Raw genomic sequence first — 23,926 nt, 5'->3', positions numbered from 1 at the left:
CTCGGTTCACGACCATAATTCGTTCCAAAACTCTGGTCGTAAACCGAGTTGGTCGTGAACCGAAGCAATTTCTCCCATAGGATTGTATGTAAATACAATTAATCCGTTCCAGACCGTAGAAACTGTATGTAAATATATACATTTTTTTAGTTTTTAAGCACAAATATAGTTAATTATACCATAGAATGCACAGCGTAATGGTAAACTAAATGTAAAAACATTGAATAACACTGAGAAAACCTTTAACAACAGAGAAAACTAACACTGCAATAGTTCGCGCTATAGTGCTAGGAACCGCTCTCGCTAAAAACACTTTTTTTAATGAGTTTTAAGCACAGGGGAAAAAAGGAACATTTGAAAAATCCGTAATTTAATAAACCACCAAGAAAAGTAACATTGCAACAATGCAGGCTACGAACCGATCACCGGAAACAGAACTGAAAACAAAAACAAGCCTTCTCTAACTTATGCGTCCCTCAATCGCTCTGTGTGTGTGTGCGTGCGTCTCTCTTTTGCGAGCCTGGAGCGCCTGTGTGTATCTCTCTAGCGCGCTCCTGTGTGTGTGTGCGCGGGCGCGCCTCTCTCCCCCCCCCTCGCCTGTGTGTGTGTGTGCGTCTCTCTTTTGCGAGCCTGGAGCACCTGTGTGTGTCTCTCTAGCGCGCGCCTCTCTCTCCCCCGCCTGTGTGTGCGTGCGTCTCTCTTTTGCGAGCCTGGAGCGCCTGTGTGTGTTGTCACACTTGGGTCACAGATTTGCACAGAGACACAGGAGGTTGTAGAAAAAAAGGAACTTTATTCAAAGCACTGCAAACAAACATTTGTCTCTTTTCAACAGTTTAAACGTGCTCCATGACAAGTCAGAGATGACAGCTCTGCCAGGAGCACAGATTGTCTGAGAGAGAAAGAAGGAGAAGCAAGCAACCAATTTAACAAACTGAAAGAAGCCCGTGCAGGCTTTTTAAGAAGGCGGAGCACCGCACGAGAGGCATATTACGCGACAGAGCCGGCAAGAAGGGAAAGGAGGAATGTGAAGGTAGTCTGTCCATGTTTCTTAGGGGTTTTCCCAGGGGTGTCTGTATTCTCTGGGGGTGCGATCAGCTTTGCAGCTCACAGTGTGTCTGTCTAGAGCGCTACTGTGTGTGTGCGCACACGCCTCTCTCGCGCGTGTTCCTCTGTGTGTGTGTGTGTGTGTGTGTGTGTGTGTGTGTGTGTGTGTGTGTGTGTGTGTGTGTGTACAGCCCTCTGTCTCTTGCGCTGCCTCTCTGTGTGTGTGTGTGTGTGCGCACGCGCTCTCTCTCGCTCGCTGCACAGGAAATGCACAGGGAGAGAATGAACATCAACAAACCGAAAGGGAACCTGGCTTGTTCGTATACCCAGTGTTTGGTCGTGAACCGAGGCAAAAGTTTGGCGAACTTTTTGGCCGTAAACCGAGTTGTACGTGTGCCGAGACGTTTGTGAACCGAGGTTCCACTGTATATATATATATATATATATATATATATATATATACACATATACACACACATATATATACACATACACACACACAAAATATATATCTACATACACACACACACACGTATGTTAATTATTCACACACACATATACAATGTCATGTGAAAAAGTAAGTTTTTTTAAACATACGCAGACATAATCGAGATTTGGTCTTCATTTAACCCCTTGGGACCTAAGGGGTTTTGGGCATTATTGCACCTTATTTCAAAAATAACCACATATTATTCTGCTTATACAGTGGTGTGAAAAACTATTTGCCCCCTTCCTGATTTCTTATTCTTTTGCATGTTTGTCACACAAAATGTTTCTGATCATCAAACACATTTAACCATTAGTCAAATATAACACAAGTAAACACAAAATGCAGTTTTTAAATGATGGTTTTTATTATTTAGGGAGAAAAAAAATCCAAACCTACATGGCCCTGTGTGAAAAAGTAATTGCCCCCTTGTTAAAAAATAACCTAACTGTGGTGTATCACACCTGAGTTCAATTTCCGTAGCCACCCCCAGGCCTGATTACTGCCACACCTGTTTCAATCAAGAAATCACTTAAATAGGAGCTGCCTGACACAGAGAAGTAGACCAAAAGCACCTCAAAAGCTAGACATCATGCCAAGATCCAAAGAAATTCAGGAACAAATGAGAACAGAAGTAATTGAGATCTATCAGTCTGGTAAAGGTTATCAAGCCATTTCTAAAGCTTTGGGACTCCAGCGAACCACAGTGAGAGCCATTATCCACAAATGGCAAAAACATGGAACAGTGGTGAACCTTCCCAGGAGTGGCCGGCCGACCAAAATTACCCCAAGAGCGCAGAGACGACTCATCCGAGAGGTCACAAAAGACCCCAGGACAACGTCTAAAGAACTGCAGGCCTCACTTGCCTCAATTAAGGTCAGTGTTCACGACTCCACCATAAGAAAGAGACTGGGCAAAAACGGCCTGCATGGCAGATTTCCAAGACGCAAACCACTGTTAAGCAAAAAGAACATTAGGGCTCGTCTCAATTTTGCTAAGAAACATCTCAATGATTGCCAAGACTTTTGGGAAAATACCTTGTGGACTGATGAGACAAAAGTTGAACTTTTTGGAAGGCAAATGTCCCGTTACATCTGGCGTAAAAGGAACACAGCATTTCAGAAAAAGAACATCATACCAACAGTAAAATATGGTGGTGGTAGTGTGATGGTCTGGGGTTGTTTTGCTGCTTCAGGACCTGGAAGGCTTGCTGTGATAGATGGAACCATGAATTCTACTGTCTACCAAAAAATCCTGAAGGAGAATGTCCGGCCATCTGTTCGTCAACTCAAGCTGAAGCGATCTTGGGTGCTGCAACAGGACAATGACCCAAAACACACCAGCAAATCCACCTCTGAATGGCTGAAGAAAAACAAAATGAAGACTTTGGAGTGGCCTAGTCAAAGTCCTGACCTGAATCCAATTGAGATGCTATGGCATGACCTTAAAAAGGGCGGTTCATGCTAGAAAACCCTCAAATAAAGCTGAATTACAACAATTTTGCAAAGATGAGTGGGCCAAAATTCCTCCAGAGCGCTGTAATAGACTCATTGCAAGTTATCGCAAACGCTTGATTGCAGTTATTGCTGCTAAGGGTGGCCCAACCAGTTATTAGGTTCAGGGGGCAATTACTTTTTCACACAGGGCCATGTAGGTTTGGATTTTTTTTTCTCCCTAAATAATAAAAGCCACCATTTACAAACTGCATTTTGTGTTTACTTGTGTTATATTTGACTAATGGTTAAATGTGTTTGATGATCAGAAACATTTTGTGTGACAAACATGCAAAAGAATAAGAAATCAGGAAGGGGGCAAATAGTTTTTCACACCACTGTATAACAAAGGAGCTGCAAATGACTGAAGAGTAGTGTATATAAAATTTCAAACTTTTAAAAGAAAGTCTTTATATGATAATAATAATAATAATAAATTTTATTTATATTGCACTTTATATTTTAGCAATCCCAAAGTGCTACAGAGTAAAAATAGAATAATAAAATAAAAAAGAACAGAAGAGTCTATAAAATACTTTAACAAAATGACTTTCTAAAAAGATGAGTTTTTAGGTTTCGCTTAAAGGCCTCAGTCGACTGTGGGGCTCTCAGGTAATCAGGGAGGGCATTCCACAGCCTCGGCGCCACCGATGAAAACGCCCTGTCACCCATGCTGCTGAGCTTAGTTCTGGGGACTTGAAGAGTGTTAGTGAGTACAGAGCGGAGGGAACGTAAGGAGTTATGGGGGGTAAGGAGATGTCGCAGGAGGCCAGACCCAGCCAGGATGCATGGAAGGACCGGGAGGCATTTTGTACGTTCCCTGGGCCACGAGGGGGCAACAGCCTTGGATAAGGAGGGGACCGAGCCTGGAGGCTCAAACCTATAGGGGCCCGTGGCCACCGCCAGGGGGAGCCTGGGAAAACTGCACTTCTGCCAAACCTGAGAAGGTGGAGGAAGGATCTTCCAGGGACACCTGGAGTGCTTCTGGGTGCAAGGGCAGCACTTCCGCCACACCAGGAAGTGCTGCCGGAAGAACGTCATCAAGCACCTGGAGTACATCCTGGTGGAAATAAAAGGGGCCGCCTTCCTACAATCAGGGAGCTAGAGTCGCAAGCGGGAGAAGGACGAAGCTCCCGGTAGCAGAGGAAAGGCGGTCTAAGGACATTGTGGAGAAGGCCCATGTTAGGGGTGTTTGGCACGGGAGCACTGTGAGTTGTGTGGACTTTATTACTTAAAATAAACGTGTGTTTTATAAAGTGCTGGTATCTGTCTGATGGTGTTCGGACCCATTCTCACAATGAATAAAACTCTTTGTTTTACACCAGTTTCAACTAAATAAAACACAAGTTTGTCATTTTAGGAATTTCTCTCCAAAAAATGTATTTTACAATATATAACCAAGATGCAAAGCCCTGGAATCAGCTCCTTTTTAACAACAATCTGTCAGCTATCACTGTGTCAACCTTAGATTTCATAGCCCAAAATATTGCAGTTATATTTTTTGGTACAAGGTGCCACACATTTAGAAAAATTATTTTTCTTGCCAGTCCTTGAAGCAATTTCTGTTTACCACAAGACACATAGAAATATCATATTTTGTGCAGTAGACTGGAGATTTTGTGCTGTAAGTCACACATCTTACCCTACCTTCTTCTGCATTTGTTCAACAAAGGGCCAGTGTGTTTTTATTTATTGTTTTGTTCTTGATGTTTTATTTCTTGCATTTTTCATTTGGAATAAAGTACATATATTTTCATAGCGGTGTACTCCAGCTCTGGGTCATGTTCAAGTTGAAAACTGGCATATCCAGAACAGTAGAGTGTGAGTGTGACAGAGACATTCGAGTGAAGGGATCCCCATGTAAAACTGCATGCAGCTCTGGGTGATATAAATACAACTGCGTGGTAACCTAGGAAGAACGTGCAGCAGACAGCATCCAGGAATGGAACACATGACACTGAAACTTTAAAACTGTGCACCCTAACATTTCAAAGTGACACTATGAGCAAAACTTACAAATCAAGTGTAGCATTGAGTCTTTCAAGAAAGGCATTGCTCTCAATTGAGTCAAAAACTGTGATCAGAATGGTGTTCATATTCTGTATTCTGTAGCATTCTGTAACTTTTCTAGAACTTTCTTCCTTTTATTTCACTTCTGCACATTGTCTTAATTGCGGTGGGTTGGCACCTTGCCCAGGACTGGTTCCTGCCTTGTGCCCTGTGTTGGCTGGGATTGGCTCCAGCAGACCCCCGTGACCCTGTGTTTGGATTCAGTGAGTTGGAAAATGGATGGATGGAGATTGTCTTAATTTACATAAACTGACACGACACAATCTCTGTACGATTGCTGTCAGCACTGTGGCAAAAAGAGGGATGAAGTGTGTTAAAATGTTCCACTCCCTAGAACACTATTAACAACAAATATCAGCAAATAATAAAAATGTGTTAGCTAATTTTCTTGATGTCATCAAATTTCAGTCAAATCAGACAAAGCATTTTCCCATTCTGAGGTAATTAGTTTTTCTATTATGTTTTGTTTTTACCTCTAAATACTGATATACTGAAATGTCCTTTTTTAGTGGACACCTACTGTCCTAGATGTACCATCCAACTGCATTTCAGCAGGAAAGGAATACTGTTTTTGTTGATGAGTCAGCCAGTCAACTTTGCATTACTGTGATAGTGCAGATCGGCTCCTTGCTCCCTCTTCCATAATGGTAACCTCTTAAACCCAACACCATCAGTATCGTAACTGAGATGAGGGTGGCAGATGAGGACAAAACACACCTGAAGCAAGGGGAATGTGCAAAGTGGTCAGTGCTACTATTAAACTAAACAACAAAAACTAATGTTCAAAAAGTGCAGTGCTCAAAAAGTCTTCCCTAAATAAATAATCCATAAACACATCCAAGTGTTTATGGAGGTCAAAATTAGAATAAAGAAATCCAATAAAAACGAGGCCAAAATTCAGACACACATCTTCTTTAAATTATCATCCCTGGTGCTTCCCTTTTAAAACCGATGCCTCTCCGGCTTATCCTACTCGGACCTTGCAGCACAGAGACACATCCAGCACTTGACATAGACATCCTTCAAATCTGGCTCGTGACTCCGCCACCCAATTCACGGTGTGCCACAGTAAACAACCAAACCTTCTCGGGCTCCACCAGGCAAAAGCGCGCCATCATCCCTCTACTGCCAATTGCTGGTTCCATCCATCGAGATAACTCTCCGGAGCATAAATATCACTCCTGCTACCTGGTTGCGTTGGCCAAGTGCTACCTCCTGGGACACCATTCCCGTCCGCCTGCTTCACTCTAAGCACCGGGCTGACGATCGCTCCTGCCTTTTTCTCAATCCTTTAACCTCTGATCCTCTTTTGTTTCAGTTCCTTTCTTTTTTAATGTGTGCTCCACTTTTATATGTTGGGGAGCTGTTGCAGGTGCGATTGCCTGATTGCCGCCCTGGGCTGATAATTAGGCAATCAGACTGAACGCACATGCCAGCAAGACAATCAACGGACAGCTGACCACCTCGCACCAACCTGGAGAAGGGGCGCCTTCACGGCAGATCGCTCGCACCTGCTCCACTCCCCAGCGAGTTTTATTTATTTATTAAAAACTGGCAGTTTTTCAGAGCAACGGACTCTCTATACCACAATTATACAGTATATATACAGAGAGATATACAGACAGGCACACTATATGGAACAATTTAAAGGTTATATCTGAAAATTGCTTTCACAATGTTTCTGTAATCATATTATATGAAGCATTTATCCAGTTTAATCAAAACTGCAAAACTATTACATTTTAAAGTAGATGTGTATATATTTTTCCTTTGTTAGTTATTACTAAGAAAAGTTACATTTGTGTGTTAATTAAAAGTAGATCTCAAAATAATTAAGAAATAATTAAGAAATCAAAACTGAAACAAATCAGAAAGTGTACACATGGTGTAATATTCAGGTGCATTCAATGGCTGTGCAAGCAGCGTGGCCCTCAATAGACCAAGTTCAGTAGGTATGTTCCAGTACTTTCTAGGTGCATTTCAGGGTGACAGGGGCCAAAGGCTCTCTCACTTGGATCCTGGATTGGGCAAAAGGCTGAAAATAGGCCTGGACGGGACTCTTGTCCATCACAACGACCACACTCACTGACACACTAAACACATACACACACAACCAAACACCCCCCGTCATCCATATTCACAAACAGTGACAATTTGCTTCAGCAAGTCTAGCCACTGTAATTTTCATGAAATGGGACCTGCAAAGCTATTCAGTTATGGCAAATGTTAGGGAATAATAAAAGTGAAAAGCTAAGTTAACTACAGCAACTGATCATTACAGATATCAGGTGAATGTGGCACTCCGATTGTAAATTTATGGTTGACCAGATTTTCAAGGTGTCAAACTGAGACACTTGTGTAGCATGTATACCCAAGCATAAAGCTCAACCTCATTTGTTTAATGCCTGCTTTATCTCTTCATCAACAGTGAAGGTTCAGGGCAAAGAGGGGGAGAGAGAGGGGGGGACTTTCTCAAATAACCGTAGACATGATTCCACACTATAGTACTTGAAGTGGAAACAAAGGTCAGTACTGTATTTTTGTCTGTGCTGTCGTTTTCCTCACGATGCTGTTCAAATTTAACACAAGTTCATCATTTTCCCCACTGGAGTTTTGTACATACTGTTCTACATATATTTGAGGATATTTCGGTAGAGCAATGTTTTATTAGATGGGCAGCCTGTTAACAACAGAACATTTTGATATTCTTCAGTTATCCATGCATAGCCTAAAAATCACACATCGATGTCTGGCCACACTAATAAATTATAGTGAAAGTGAAATAGTGAATAATTAAGTATAAAAATTCACTTTTTCACTGTCACTGTAGATAATGGAGCTGAAAGCTTGGTTTTGTGCAATTTGTTTATTAATTATTATTGTAATCATTCCATACAAATAGATCAATTTATAACCAAACAAAATTGAAGACAAATCAAACCCCACCCCTGAGAAGGAGAGCTTAGCCAAAGGAGAATTGCTTAGGGCTTTTTAATAAGGCAACAATAAATAAAAGAAAGGGAGAAATAAATATATAGGTAAACAAGAGATGGAGAAGGGAATTAAATGCGATAATAGTTATTGCTCTTATTCTAAAATAATATTGATTAGATCCTGCCAGATTTTAAAAAAATTTTGTACAGATCCTCTAACTGAGAATTTGATTTTTTCCAATTTCAAATAATATAAAACATCGGTTTCCCACTGACTTATCAGAGGAGAGTTAGGATTCTTCCAATTTAACAGAACAAGTCTGCGTGCCAAAAGTGTAGTGAATGCAATCACCGTTTGCTTGTCCTTCTCCACTTCAAGTCCGTCTGGAAGAACACCGAACACAGCTGTTAATGGGTTAGGAGGGATTGTGACCCCAAGGCTGTCTGAAAGGCACTTAAAAATTTTGGTCCAAAATGATGTTAGATTGGTGCAGGTGACCCAGTGAGGCAGGAGCTTGGTTGCAGCGTTCGCAGGTTGGATCTTGCCCTGGAAACATTTTGGACAGTTTTAAGCGAGACAGAGGAGCTCGATATATAATTTTTAGTTGAATAATTCTATGCTTTGCGCATATGGAGCTTGAGTGAATTCTCTGCTTTGCTACCTTCCACTCCTTTTTTGATATATTGATTAAGAGATCTTCTTCCCAATGTCCTCTTGGATCTTTGAAAGGGAGGGACTGTAAAATAATTTTATATATTGCAGAGATGGTGTCTAAGTCCTTGAAATTGAGCAATATTTTTTCCAGCATGGACAAGGGTGCAAGATGAGGAAAATCGGGCAGGTTCTGTTTAACAAAGTTCCTAACTTGAAGATAGTGAAAGAAATGTGTAGCTAGAAAGTTCAATTTGGAATGTAAGGTAGGGACTCTAATAGGCTTTTATATAATGCGGAAATGGTGTTTAATACCTCGAAATTGAGCAGTATTTTTTCCAGCATTGTGGAGGGTGTGAGGTGGGGGAAATCGGGCAATTTTTGTTTAACAAAATTTCTAATTTGAAGATAGTGAAAGAAATGTGTAGATGGGAGGTTGAATTTTGAACGTAATTGTTCAAAAGATGCAAATATGTTGTCTATATAAAGATCTCTGAGCATTTTAATCCCAAAACTTTTCCAGGTATTAAAAACAGGATATGTTTGCGAGGGTTGAAAAAGGTGGTTCTCTTGCAGATGTGCCACAGATAAAAGAGTTTCCATCTTTAAATGCTTTCTAAGTTGGTTCCATATTCTGAGTGAGTAAAGCCCAATTGGGTTATTAGTATATTTGCGATAACTTGCATTTATTGGAGAGCAGAGCAGGGAGTATAAAGAAGTACTACAGGATTTTATTTCTATTGCGAGCCAAGCCTGTGTATGTTCATTTATTTGTGTCCAGGTTTTTATGGCTTGAATGTTTGCTGCCCAGTAATAAAACTGAAAATTAGGTAAAGCCATGCCACCTTCTGCCTGAGGTCTTTGTAGGGTCGCTCTTCGGATATGTGGGTGTTTTGAGTTCTAAATAAATGAGGTTATTGTTGAATCTAACAGTTTAAAAAATGATTTATTGATATATATTGGAATGTTTTGAAATAAAAATAATAAAAAAAAGTTAAACAGTACTAACTATATCCCTGTGCACAAGGAGGAGGGAGATGAATGCAGAGGTTTGTACATGTGTCTAACTGGACTTGCTGACTGATGGTTACCATCTCATGTGAATGCAATCAGCCAGTGTCAGTGAGTTCCTACCTTGTGTTTCACTAACTTGTATTTAGAATCATTTTGCTTTTAGTAGCAGCTATCGAAGGTGAAAATACATAAAATATACAAGTTGGGTTAACCACTGTCAAGGTAAAATTTAAACCATAAACTGACTTACAGTTGAATTCCAACAAATTGTTTTTACAATTTAAGATTGACAAATTTACAAATTGGTGACTGCTTTTCCATGAGAGATTTTGAAATATTATTGTGAAAGCACCAAAAACACAAGCTGCACTCATTAATACCTAAATCCATCCATCCATCCATTATCCAACCCGCTATATAATTCAGCTAAAATCTATTATTAATGAGAATATCTGCCATAAACAAAGTAAAGCCAATTAACCAACTGCATATTTTACTCCTATAAGAAAAGGATGCCAGGCAAAAAAATACTAGGGGGAGAGGGTCCAAGTAGCTGAGAGTTAATAGGTTACAAATTTATCTGAACTATAATATATAATATAAAAATAGGGCATTGATGTTAAATAATTGAAGGGAGTTTTGTGCTGCATCGCCCTTAAATGAGCAGTAACCCAATGCAACACCTCAGTTTCTGCAAATGCTAAAAATAAAATTGATGATTTCTACAAAAAGAAGAAAAAAATGCACATCACACAAGGTAGTTTGCCTCTTTCACAAATAACTAATGAAGCATCATATTACCTTGGCAGAAACACTGTTAACAAATACTGGATTAGTCAAAATGTTGTGAACAACTTTAACATCTCATTATAAATTAACTGCAATTGTTGCCAAGACAAAAATTGTATTAAATGAAATTGTGAAAATTGCATATTTTTACAGTTACTTTACAAGATGATTCAATTAAAACTAATTTGTAACTGTATGTTCATTTAGATACCCTTAAACGGTCAGTTACGGGTTCTGTTTTTAAGAGCTGTGATTGTGCTATCTGAAAAGCACATTAAACAGTGCATAAAACAATGATTTAGTGACTAATAAAAATCACAAATTATCAAGATATTTGAAACTGATTAGTCTCCAGTGACTAATGAAGGCAGGCAGTGTGGTGTAGTGGTTACGGCTTTGGACTTCAAACCCTGAGGCTCTGGGTTCATATCCCACTACTGACACTGTGACTCTGAGCAAGTCACATGACCTGCCTGTGCTCCAACTGAAAAACCGAAAGTAATACAACAGATTGTATCATAAATGTTTTAAGTTGTCTTGGATAAAGGCGTCAGCCAAATAAGTAAATGTAAATGGATACCAAGTTACAGAAAAAGCATTGATTAGCATTAGCTCAGTAATGTTTTAATCTGTTACCAATGTTGTCATTTAATATCCAGGATCCTGCTGCTCCTCCTTTTTTTTATTAATAATGATAAATCTACTAGGATTATTTTGTCTCTGGTTGGATTTGTCTCCATCCCTCAAATGTTTCTAATTATATTAATTTCTGCAGCCACATGCTAAACACAGACCATGAAACATTAAGAAGGCTGGGCATGAACACATTCTCAAAACCGAAAAAATTCTTCTGGTTATGGAAAATCCTGGCTTTGAACAATGTTAAACTTCCAAAATAAACCACTTTCCAATAAAATAAATTACAAGACAATGTGAACAATTAAAAGTAAAAACTGGCATCTTGAGTCAAAAAATAATTCAAGGTAATCAAATAAAACAATAATAGTTTTTAGCATGGGCGGCACGGTGGCGCAGTGGGTAGCGCTGCTGCCTCGCAGTTGGGAGACCTGGGGACCCGGGTTCGCTTCCCGGGTCCTCCCTGCGTGGAGTTTGCATGTTCTCCCCGTGTCTGCGTGGGTTTCCTCCGGGCGCTCCGGTTTCCTCCCACAGTCCAAAGACATGCTGGTTAGGTGGATTGGCGATTCTAAATTGGCCCTAGTGTATGCATGGTGTGTGGGTGTGTTTGTGTGTGTCCTGCAGTGGGTTGGCACCCTGCCCGGGATTGGTCCCTGCCTTGTGCCCTGTGTTGGCTGGGATTGGCTCCAGCGGACCCCCGTGACCCTGTGTTCGGATTCAGCGGGTTGGAAAATGGATGGATGGATAGTTTTTAGCATTTTTCTATAGACCTACCACTAAGTTTTTAATGCCATAAATATAAAAAAAAAATTTAAACTGCTATTAGTAAGAAAGCGTGCCGTGGCATAGAGTTAACACTCTGTTATATTCCTGGCACTCATCCGTCACTTGCATTAATAAAAAACAAACATTTTGATGTAAGAAGCCTAAACATCAGCAGACGTGATCAGGACAAATGCAATGTAAAAAATATAAAGTTAATTTAAAATTTAGAAAAAAAAAGTAGATAAAATTGCTCTTTAAAGGCAGGTTAATGGGAAAAAAACAGGCTTGAGATTTTTCTTTAACTCATTCTTACTATGAGCAGCTACAGCTCATGGAACTTGTAGCAACAATTTTGTAACGGTAAACAAAACAAATGCTTATTTCAACAAAAAAAAGTTAATTTCTGAAGTTAATTTGGAAGAATTCAATACCTGCTCCACTGGGACATACTTCACTAGACCACTAACAACGGTCCGAGCAGCAGGTTCACCTACATCCACCTCTTCAACATAAAGAGAGTCTGCATCTGGATGCTTCTTGGCCATCACAATCCTGCCAACACGTAAATCAAGTCGGGCTACATCCACCGGCTTTGAATCATCTTCTCCTGGCAACTGTTTTTTGTCTTTCTTTTCTCCTGAAAAATGAACAAGAGAAATGTATTTTCAATTAAAAAGGAAATTAAGATAAGTTTATAAAAAGTGTTTGTAAAAGATATATATGTAACGGTATTTTGTCCATAAGCATTATATGACTTTGGTGTGAGGACACTTTACAATATTTTGGCTTTTGCAAATCTTTGCAAGTTTTTGACTTCAACCTTGTATCTAACAATATTTAACACTAGAATTACTAGAGTCTACGAAAAAACTCGTAGATCTGGCCCACCTTAAAACCATTCTCACCTCTCTGCCAGAGTCTTTTGTCTTCTAAATGTGCCGATTAAGACGAACAGCAAGTTTTTTTTTTTTTCTTTTTAACCTCAAACGGACATAAAATTTATAAATTTGTATGCACTGTCAATTAATGAGATCGTTATATTTTCATGTGGGATGCTCTTTTTAAAATATTTTTTAACAATTGAGACTCCAATTAACATGAACAAGTGTCTTTATAACTGTTCTTATTTTTAAATTCTGTAAGACATACACTGTCAGACAGATCACTGAATAACGCACAGACAGAAGTTGATAGATAGATAGATAAATAGATGTGAAAGGCACTGTATGACAGGTGCTGCAGAAAGGCAAGCAGGCAGTGAGAGTACATTCACATGTGAAAGGCACTATATAAATGGATAGATAGGGAAGACACAGATACATAACAGCATTAGCTATATAGTAGTTTCGTTTTATATATAATGTATAAGTATTTTACAACTCGGAGAATTGTCAAAAAGAAATACATTAAATCATATATCAATCGACACATGCTGCGCGCAGGTAGTGCGAGTGGAGATAAAGACGCTAAATAGATTGTATACAACAGGCAAAAATAGCGACCACTTGATAACAGTATTAGCTATAATGAATGAAAGCATGAATTAGTCAACAGAAATAACCGTGATCGACATTTAAAACTTAACGATTTACTGATGAAGAAAAAAAAGAAAGAAAAACACCCCAGCACGCAGATAGCAGACGCTTGCAGGCAGACACGCAGAGCGGCGAAGGTTAAAAAGAAAAAAAAGTAACACTTTCTCCCCAGCAGGGAATCGAACTTGGGCCTCTGAGGCACGGCAAGCCTGCTGCGCTCTGAGACGGCAAATCTTAGCGCTACACCACGGAAGCTGTTGTATCGTTCTTGAACCTTTTGTGAAAGTGTTTATTTGATCTTTGGGAATCAGGCTTCACACGTTCTATAGTTATGCCAACATTTTGTAACATTTATTACTAAAATATGAAAAAGTTTCTGTTTTAACAATGTGTTTACACAGATTACTGTAGAAACGGAACACACATGAAATGCATGTGTTCCAGATAACGATCTATTATTTCCACTCTAAAATTCCAGCACTTCAGTCACTCCCAGATAATAAAACAAGGCATGAGCTGGGAAAACTTAGTGAATGTTCTGCGACGGTGGGGGATGGAATAGCCGGCTGCTTGCTGCTCGTCTTAATCGGCACATTTAGAAGACAAAAGACACTGACAGAGAGGCGAGAACAGATTTAAGGTGGGACGGATCTACGAGTTTTTTCATAGACTCTGATAATTCTAGTTTTAAAGATATGCAATTAAAAGCAATCTGCCAACACTTGATATTCCTGTATGAGTTAAAAGTAAATCCATAGTCAAGTGAAAAAATAAATAAAATAATTATTTTACTTAAAATTTAGAGGTTGGGGAGGTAGGGAAGGTAAAAGCAGTATAATATTTTTCATCACAATATGTCTTTGATAAACGAAGGCCAAATATTTTTTGCCATCATCTATGGGAATATAGAACCATTGCATTATATTAATACTTCCATAACAAACAGCGCTTAAACTACTACAGATGATGCACCTCTATTATTAGAACCATTACTCTGACTGCAATACAAAATGCCCCGACAAAGGTTAACACTAGAATCCCTGAACCCTGCGAAAAAACTTGTAATCCTGGCCCACCTTAAATTCTTTCGCACCTCTCTATCAGCATCTTTGTTTTGTAAATGTGTCGATCAGCATAAGCAGCAAGTATCCTGCTATCCCATCCCCCACCATTGACAGAACTCAACTCGGGCAAAAAGTTCTCCCAGCTCAAGCCAAGGCTCCTTATCTGAATGTGAGGTGCCTGGAGTTGTATAGGGTAAATAATACAGTACATTTTTATTTGGAATACATGCATTTCATGTGCGTTCCATGTCTACAAAGATCTGGGTAAGTGTAGGATGAAAGGAAATGCGAGGCAAGAAATGCTGAACACATACCTAAAGCAGGAACTTTTTCCATTTTATACTACTAATCACATGAAGTGTATAATGTGTGAAGTCTTTAGTCCAAATATCAAATAAACACATGCACTTTTTATTCAAGAATATATCTTATTAAAAGTATAACAAAAAAAAATTTAAAAAAATGTATTTACTAAAGTAAAAAAAATGTACATCTTTTTGTCAATGAGTTGCATTTTGTATTACATATACACTACACGTAATTCAAGGTGGGCCGGGATAACGATTTTTGTTTTGTAGGCTTCAGGGATTCTAGTATTAAGCTGCACATGATGTGTAAATATGACCTAAGCTTCAATTAGCAAAAAAGAAAAAACTCCTAGAATAAATGCATAAAAATAAAATGTAACTTTTGTTTTCAACAACCTTTGCCTAAGTACGAGTATGACCTAATGTCATGTATTAAATATTGAAAAATATATGCAATTATCCCACATCATTTTCATACTTATGTCATTTGATGTGAACATATTCTGTTCCCAATCACTGAATAGCGGCCTTACTAAAACTCAAAGGCTAATCTCATAAAGAATCACCTGGTGTTAGACATTCCAATATGTGCTGTGTACTGTATTTGAGTATTTTAAGTCTTTGGGAAATGTTGACGTAAATTTCTTGAAATTCATCTCTGTAACCAAGAAAAAAATTTACTTGGAATAAACAGATTAAAGGACTCTTCTCAGTAAGTGTAATAAACTGCTGCACTGTTGCCTATGGGATATGATTTCAACTAAAAAAAGTGAATAACTGCAATTATTTCAGTCTTACGTATTGTGATAACATCATATCATGATGTACCTGGAACTTCCCATCCCTAGAAAATTTGGTCAAATTTATTCAATCTGTAATTTAGATTTCAATATCACAATTAAAGTCTGTTTTTCTCTTAAACATTTATTCTGAACAAAACCTAGTGAAAAAAAGCAAAAAGATATTTCAAGAGTAATTTTAGGTTGAAGATTGTGAAATCGATATACAGTGCATCCGGATATATATAGACAGGTGTGTGCCTTTCCAAATCATGTCCAATCAACTGAATTTACCACAGGTGGACTCCAATTAAGCTGCAGAAACATCTCAAGGATGATCGGGGGAAACAGGATGCACCTGAGCTCAATTTTGAGCTTCATGGCAAAGGCTGTGAATACTTATGTACATATGATTTCTCAGTTTTTTTATTTTTAATAAATTTGCAAAAACCTCAAGTAACCTTTTTTCACGTTGTCATTATGGGGTGTTGTGTGTAGAATTCTGAGGAAAAAAATGAATTTAATCCATTTTGGAAAAAGGCTGTAACATAACAAAATGTGGAAAAAGTGATGTGCTGTGAATACTTTCCGGATGCACTGTATTGAAGACAAAAATTCAGTTAGCTGCCATTTTTTTCATGGAGGCTTATTCAATTGTTTGATACTCACGTGGTTAACTGTGATTTTCTTTTTAAGGATTTAAGCCTTGCTTGCATTGTTTCTGGTTGCCTGACCACGACTGTGGCTATGTTTTCCCAGTTTGGCAGAGTTTCTTCTGATTATACTAAATTGTTTAAGCAATCAATTCTGCTCTTTATTGCCAGGCCTTTTTCTATTCTTGTTATGCTGTTTTCTTTGTTTTTAACTGTATATAGTACTAGCTGTAATACCTGGCTTCACTTCGGTTATAATGCTGTTGGTTAATTGGATGTATAAGTTGGTTAATCGGATGTCTCAGAAGTACCATGCAACTAACAAACGTTTTTGTATATAATACTTTGTTTTGCTTTTTTTTAAATAAAAACCAGGGGCTAATGTTAGTTCAGTGGATCACCTTACTCTTGAATATACTACATACAATTGGCCATGAGTATAACATTCCTACTGTAGATAAATTCCTGCTTTTTCTGATGACTAAGATCTCTGTTGATGACCAATGCAAAACACCAGTGGGAATTTTGAGTATTTATGTCCATCTGCCTTGTACCCTTTGCTTGCTGGGATAGGATCCAACTTTCCTGCAACATGGTCAGAATAAAGCAGATTTAGGAAACTGATGGATAGATAATTTATAATAATAATAATAATGTAACAAATTTTCTTTTGTTTACATTATTCATCCAAGCATTAATTTGAGTTTTTCATCAGTTGTATGTTCACGCTTCAATTTATTTATCTATTTGCCATATTCAGACAAAAATTACAAAAATCAATGTTTACAGGCTGCAAATTTAAGCAGCCCATGCAATGAATTGAATGTTTGAAATGTATATATTACATACAAGGCCAGCACTTGGATTAAGCAGTTTTGAGAATAAAATTACAGATAAAAAGGCAATGAAATGTAAATTTATGTTTAATGTAACCTATCTGTAAAATGGCAATGAACAGATTTTTCTGCACTATGGAGGAGAAAAATGTGTGTCATTAGATTTTCAATAAAATATCACACGACAAAGTTGGAGTAAGGCTCACACCTAGATGCTGCCTGGAAAGAAGTTTATAGCATAAAACACGCGAATTCCCATTACAGGTTTGTTGCAGTCAAGTCAGTTCATATATAGTATATAAGACGCATGTATTGTCGCTATATAAGGAAGAAAGCACTGGTAAAGTGAATAGTTTGTTGACAATTTATCAGCACAATACATGGTTTAAGTTTCAGTATTTAGTGTATACACTGAGAAGAATGAATTTAGTTGAAAGGCACTTTATAAAAGAACAAAAACATCATGAACCATAGCTACAGTTGTATGTGCTAGCATTTTTGGTACCCTAGGTGTAAGCGTAAATATTATGCCTTTACGTGGGAGTTTTGATGGTGATGTTCCATATATGCAAAGACCAGGGTTTTGGGCCCGCACATGCAGTTTAGGGTAAAAAATTATTGAAAGGGGTTTGAGAAGGGCCCCCGCCCCACTTTGATGTTACACGAGTGCACTGTACAGACCATCCATCTCCTCTCTCTTCTGAGCTGTGCCAACACTGTCTGTCACAGCTTGTTTTAGGAATCAAACTCCTCCCATATCTCTCAATCCCTCCCTGGCAGCTGGACTCAAGGCATATAGCACAGCTTGACTTTGTACGCACATCTTACTTCAGCTTCATTAAACTTTCCTTCTTCTACTTCAGACGTCACACCATATATCAGCCGGTTAGTTTTCTCTTGCGTTTTGAATTACTAATATATTATATAATCGCTTGTCTGTTCATACTATTCGTGAGTGGAGGAGCTCAAATGGCAGCTTTTCTGCACTCAGCAGAAAAAAGATGCTTAAAATAGTTTAATCACTATAGCACCATTATTCACAAACACAAACAAAAAAAAAGCATGCAGATTATTTTTTTCTTTCCTATAACTTCAAGTTTCAATTAAGTTAGTCAAAGCATTTGTGCTTTTGGGGTATTTAGTTTTTCTATTGTACATTTTCCCCCCTAAATATGTATATATCGAAAGGGAGAATACCTAGTGCCTTAGATGTACAATAATGCCAAATTTGAACTTTACTTTAAAATGGGAAGTAGTGTTTTTGTTGATGAATGATGGAGCAATGAGCAAGTGAGCCGACTTTGCATTATTTACTGTATATATAGATGTATTCTTCCATAGGCAACATTTTCAGCTCTAAGCTATGCTACCAAACTCTTCATAATTATGACCTTTGACCACTAACTCCTGTTCATACACTTTTTCTGAAATGCCTCCTGTTAATATATAGATGTTTATTAACACAGTGTGCCTGATAATGTCTTTACATTTCATGAACTCACTGTGCCATGGCTATATATTCGGTAGGAAATATAAACATGGTGCAATATAGCTGAATAATTAAATCCACAGCCTCAAAATATTAATATGATGAATTACTTTTTCGTCATGTTTCACTACGTGAAAAGTACTTCACAAAATACATAAGGTACACTTATTATGTATAATTATGAAAAATACTGATAGTGCCAATACTAAATGAGCCTTGCATCACAATGGTTAGTTTTGGTTAGAGAATATTTATACATTTTCATGCTTAAAATGCTTGTGATAAAACTGTGTTGACCCAGACATGAACCCTTTATTGGAGAAAAACTGTTGCAACCAGTTTGCAAGCATATTAATTTATTTTAACATACTCCCTGAACATAAGTAGTTTACTCCATCCATTACTGAAAAAAAAAAATCAGATGAAAATACTCTGAACAGTGTGAACAACTATACTAAAACATTTGGTTAGTAAACATATGAAAGGTTAACTAAGGATCCATAAAGCTGCAGGCGTATTCATCCATGCAATACTCCATTTATTTTATTTTACACAGATGATTGGAAAAATGCTACATGTTAATGTTCCTGTATTTAGCACTGCAAAATACAGACACTTCATACTCACAAACATTAGACATATCAATGGCTACAATCAAGATATTTATGGCTGGTTACAGTATCTCAGTCTTGGACTGATAGGATACCCTAATTTTGACTCATTAATAAACTTGGAAATTAGTTTAAGAAATGAAGTATCATAGACAATGGCATTTCTAATCCTAATTTGGAGTTACTTAATTTCCATAGCTGTTGGTGGAATATATGCACTTTGCATAAATATCTTTTCCCAGAACGTGGCTTCCTTTGTTATTCTCACCCCATGAGTCAGGCTGCTCAGGAGGAGGGTGTCTGAGGCCCTGGAAAACAGAGCAGAGTTCAGGTGACACAATCGCCTAATTCAATACTAAAAAAACAACTGAGGTACTTTTTAATGGGGGTCTTGTAAATGTGCCTGCAACTTATGTTTGTGTCAGTCAGTCAGGATTTTTTTTAATTCAAGTGTTTTGTTTAGTATGAGTGAGACTTTCAGATAGTTTCAGAGGAGCATGCAGAACATGCTAATGGCAGAAGGAAATACCAGCACTTTATAAAATGTTGTGTTGTTTTGCTGTCAGAGTATAATTGTCAAAAGGTTCTCTTGATTCGAGAATCAGACGATGTAGATTAAAAAAATGTGTTTAAAAATTAATAAAACAGAAATTACATGCAATATTTGGTGTATAAAGTAAAACACAAGGATCACAGTAGTTTTCACTGATTTAAATGTTAGAGTACATGAAGATCAACTTCATTACATTTTATAAGCAGCCCTATCATTGACATAAAGTAAAGAAAAACAAATACAATATTCTTCCCTTTATTTTACTCTTTTCATGATGCAAGGCATTCAAATTTATTAAAATAGAAAAGATTAAATGCATACAATCTGAGAGTAAATTACTTCCATTACTTTGAAAAATGCAAAAAAAAAAAGTGAGACTGATTCACAATAATCACCTTTTTTCTCTGGCTTTTCTTTCTTCTTTTTCTCTTCATTAGTTTTTGGAACATCCTCTTGGGTATGTAATGCTGCAGGATTAGAAGGTGCAGCAGGTTTCACAGTTTGAGTTGATGGGGCATGTGAACTGGACTGGACAGATGTGGCCGTAGGTAGAGGAATCTGTTTAACTTGGAGTGATAATAAAATGTATGTTACACTCTGGCATACACATAAATGCAATACAAAAAACCAAACTAAGAAATGCATAAACAAATCACACACACAAAAAATTACAAACACAAACTGAAAATGCAAAAGAAATTAAACCAATGCAACAAAAATACATGTTTAACAAATTCATATCAAAAAATACAAAAATGTTTAAAGAAACAAAAATGTATAAACATTGAAAAAAGCACAAACAAGAAACAGAAGAGAGGAATACAAAGATGAAGAGCAAACAAAACGAGATGCCACAAACCAATGCCAGAACACACATATAAAAAGAAAAAAAAACTTTCATAAAAATATTTGGGGTTTACATGACAATAAAATTACAAGAGTCTTATCAATATACAGTATATGGTGAACTAGCTCACAATGGTCTGTCAGAGCCTTGAAAGTTGCATTGGTATGTTTAGGGTCACTGTTATACAAGGTCCACTTTCAGTTGAGCTTCAATCTTCTGACAGATGGTCTCAAATTACCTCAAACATCCTCTGTTAGAATGAATAATACACAGTGGATTCTAAGATGGTGAGCTATCCAGGCCCTGATGAAGCAAATCTGCCCCAAACTATAACATTTTCACCACCATGCTTTATAGTTGGTATCAGGTTTTTCTGGTCAAATGTTGTCTTTAGTTTTCACCAAATATGTTTTCTGGTACTGTGACTAAAAAGTCTTGTCTTTGCCTTGTCTATCCTGGGCACACTGATCCAGAAGTCCTGGTTTTTGTCTGGTTGTTCATGGGCAAACTTTAGTCTTACACTGATGTTCTTTCTGGACAGAAAAAATTAAAACCTGGTACACCTACCATGTAGATGTAATTTGTGCAGCCTCCTTCTAATGGTGGACTCACGTACTTTAAAACCAACATTGCCTAGAGCTACATATAGGTCTCACGATGACATTATGGGATACTTAAGAGAGACTTTTTTCAGCATCATGCATTCTGCTCTCGGACTGAAGTTGCAGGGGTGGCCAGGGCTAGACAAGTTGGCAGTTGTTTGAAATCTACTACTTGCAGATGATTTTCCAAACAGTGGAATGGTGAATTGTTTAGAGATCTTTTAAAATCATTTTCTAGACTTAAGCCATGGTGATCACAAAAACTCCAAGATATGCTCTAATGACATTCTCTTCATTTGCACCTGATCTCATAAATCTAATTTTAATTTTATATATTTAAGGTAGTGATAAATGTAGGGATGTACTCGATCTTTCCATGTGTGAAATTTGCATTTACAGTAGACCCACGCGAAGTCACGGTTCAGGGTTCACGGACTCAGTCGTTCATGGATTTTTCTTTAAAACCTAACTATTAATTTTTAGCGGAAAGTGCAAATATCCTCCGTAATTTTTTATGGCTTCTTTTTGTGGCAATACTGTGCTGTAGAGAGAACCGCGGCTTGGGATGGTAAAAGTAGCCAATAGAATTTGAAACTGCAACTCCAAGCAGTGGATCTGATTGGTCTTCTGCTGAAAACAGGAAGCAACCGCTGAGGGAAACGCGGTTTGGGATGGTGAAAGTAGCCAATTGGTCTTCTGCTGAAAACAGGAAGCAACCGCTGAGGGAAACGCGGTTTGGGATGGTGAAAGTAGCCAATCCAAGAGCATTATTCATTTCTCCTTGCTGCTGATTGATTGCTGCCCTGTGACACGACTCCAGCTGAGTGTCCTCGTGTTTTTCATTTTGTTATTGTATTAATTTTGTTATTCTTAAACACAGATGTCGCCGAATCGCCCTGCACCTTCTAAGGCTTCTGGCACTGAGCCTAAGCGCCAGAAGAAGTTTAAAACACTCCAGGAGAAGGCTGAACTACTGGATTTGCTCCAGAAACTAAAAAGTTATGCTGCAGTAGCGTGCCACTATGGCATTAATGAAAGCACCGCACGCTACATAAAGAAGAACGAGGCAGCGATCAGGAGTACCGTATCTGTAAGTTTCTGTGATAGTGCCAAAAAGGTAACGATCTTAAGGAATAAAAATATCGTCAAGATGGAATCTACCTTGGCATTATGGATCACCGACTACAGGAAGAACAACATCCCCTTGGACGGTAACATCATCCGTGAGAAAGCACGGAAGTTGTACCAGCAGTTTGCTACAGGAGACAATGTAGCAACTTCCCATCACAATGTTCCTGAAACTTACAAAGAAAAGCCAGCACGAGACCCGTCCAAAGATACGACTCCTCCTGAAGCGCCTGAAGAAGAGGCGCCACCCGAGGAGTTTTAAATCCTCTGTATCGTACTGCACAGCTACTTCATCATCAATATCATTACTCTACTTATAACAAAGAAAACGACAGCGCATACCAAAGAAAACGCGCTTGCATGAATTACAGTACGTACAGCGGTAACATCGGTATTTTACATTCTAGCACCGTGGGAGACATAGCAGTACAGTACTGCACAGTTGTGATAATATTAAGTTTGGTGTCACTGTCTCTGTGCAAGTTGTTGTATGGATTCATTCATATATGCAGGCCAAGTATGGCACTCAGGGGCTAGGCTGCATTTAGAAACCTCTAGTCTAGCAGTTTTGATAAAAGAGACAACTGCAAGTAGGCATTGTGCTATTCCTGTATTTTTGGACGTGGGGTTGAGTCCTTTCCTGTCCTTGTTTGGACACCAGAGAAAGAGCCTGCACGTGAAGCAACTAGTATATGAGGCTTGGACTGCTGCCAAGACACTTTGAAGCCTGTGGACGGACGAATGGGTGATACTGTCATTCGTCCCGAAAATCCTTTCAGCGTAGCGACGGAAAATGGCAGACTGTATACATCAAGTTTCCACCTTGGTATTGTCATGCTATGGCTTCCTCCGTCTGTAATGCCGCGTAAAATCGTCAGTAAAGAAAGCTAAGTTATATCTTTTTCTCTTATGTGATTATTTACTGCCATATCACTATGGGAGAGATATCGCCTTCTAATATCATATCTCTATATGTTTCGGTTATTTAAAACGCCGCAATTTCAAAAGAACATATTTCCAAAGAGCTAGTGCCTCCTAAGGAAACAACAGTAGACAGGTTTACCTTTACATTCTGTTTTTAGGTAATGTATTAAGGTAATTTTTTAGGTAATGTATTAATGTATTAAGCTGAGTTTGCAATGAAATTAAAGTGGGGGCATACTGTATTTAGGGTTTAAACTATAAAAATAGGCATTTTTTAACCACATCCAAAAGTCACAGTTTTTCACAATTCGCGGATGCTCTAGGAACATAACCCCCCGCAAATTTTGGGGGATGTACTGTACTTTTATTAAACAATTGACTACAAAATGTAAATGTTTGTTATATCACCTTTATTTATAAGTTGAAGTGAAGATCAAATCTTAATATTTCCACCTGTGTTATAAAAGAAAAAACATGTCCTGGGGAGTGCTTCCATTTTCACAAAACTGCATATCCACTTTAAATCACACTTTAAACCTAGTACAGGATCTCTCTAGGTTGTTTAAAAAAAAAAAAAAAAAAAAAAGTAAACAAAATTCAGACTGTCACACAATCCATTAAATAGAAATATATGTCATACAATTAAAAATGTGTTTATTTGAAATTCTTTGAGTGCATTGGTGAAGACTTTGAAAAACATACTCTGGAATTCA

At 38.0% G+C, this 23,926-nt stretch overlaps 1 protein-coding gene across 2 annotated transcripts in view; it reads right to left on the bottom strand.

Annotated features, from left to right (window-relative positions):
* The window catches only part of aimp1a (aminoacyl tRNA synthetase complex interacting multifunctional protein 1a), a 105,087-nt gene that overhangs the window by 41,621 nt on the left and 39,540 nt on the right, over positions 1–23,926 (bottom strand). For both annotated transcript variants that reach the window (XM_028805197.2, XM_028805198.2), the window contains exons 4-5: positions 20,108–20,278; positions 12,316–12,521 (exon numbers count right to left, since the gene is read on the bottom strand). In XM_028805197.2, coding sequence (XP_028661030.1) covers positions 12,316–12,521; positions 20,108–20,278 — 377 coding nt within the window. The remainder of the gene's footprint in view (positions 1–12,315; positions 12,522–20,107; positions 20,279–23,926) is intronic.

This window comes from Erpetoichthys calabaricus, chromosome 7 (genome assembly GCF_900747795.2).
Source record: "Erpetoichthys calabaricus chromosome 7, fErpCal1.3, whole genome shotgun sequence".
In the NCBI taxonomy this organism is placed as follows: domain Eukaryota; kingdom Metazoa; phylum Chordata; class Cladistia; order Polypteriformes; family Polypteridae; genus Erpetoichthys; species Erpetoichthys calabaricus.
Note: the sequence above shows the minus strand (reverse complement) of the source record. Positions and strands in the feature narration are given on the sequence as shown.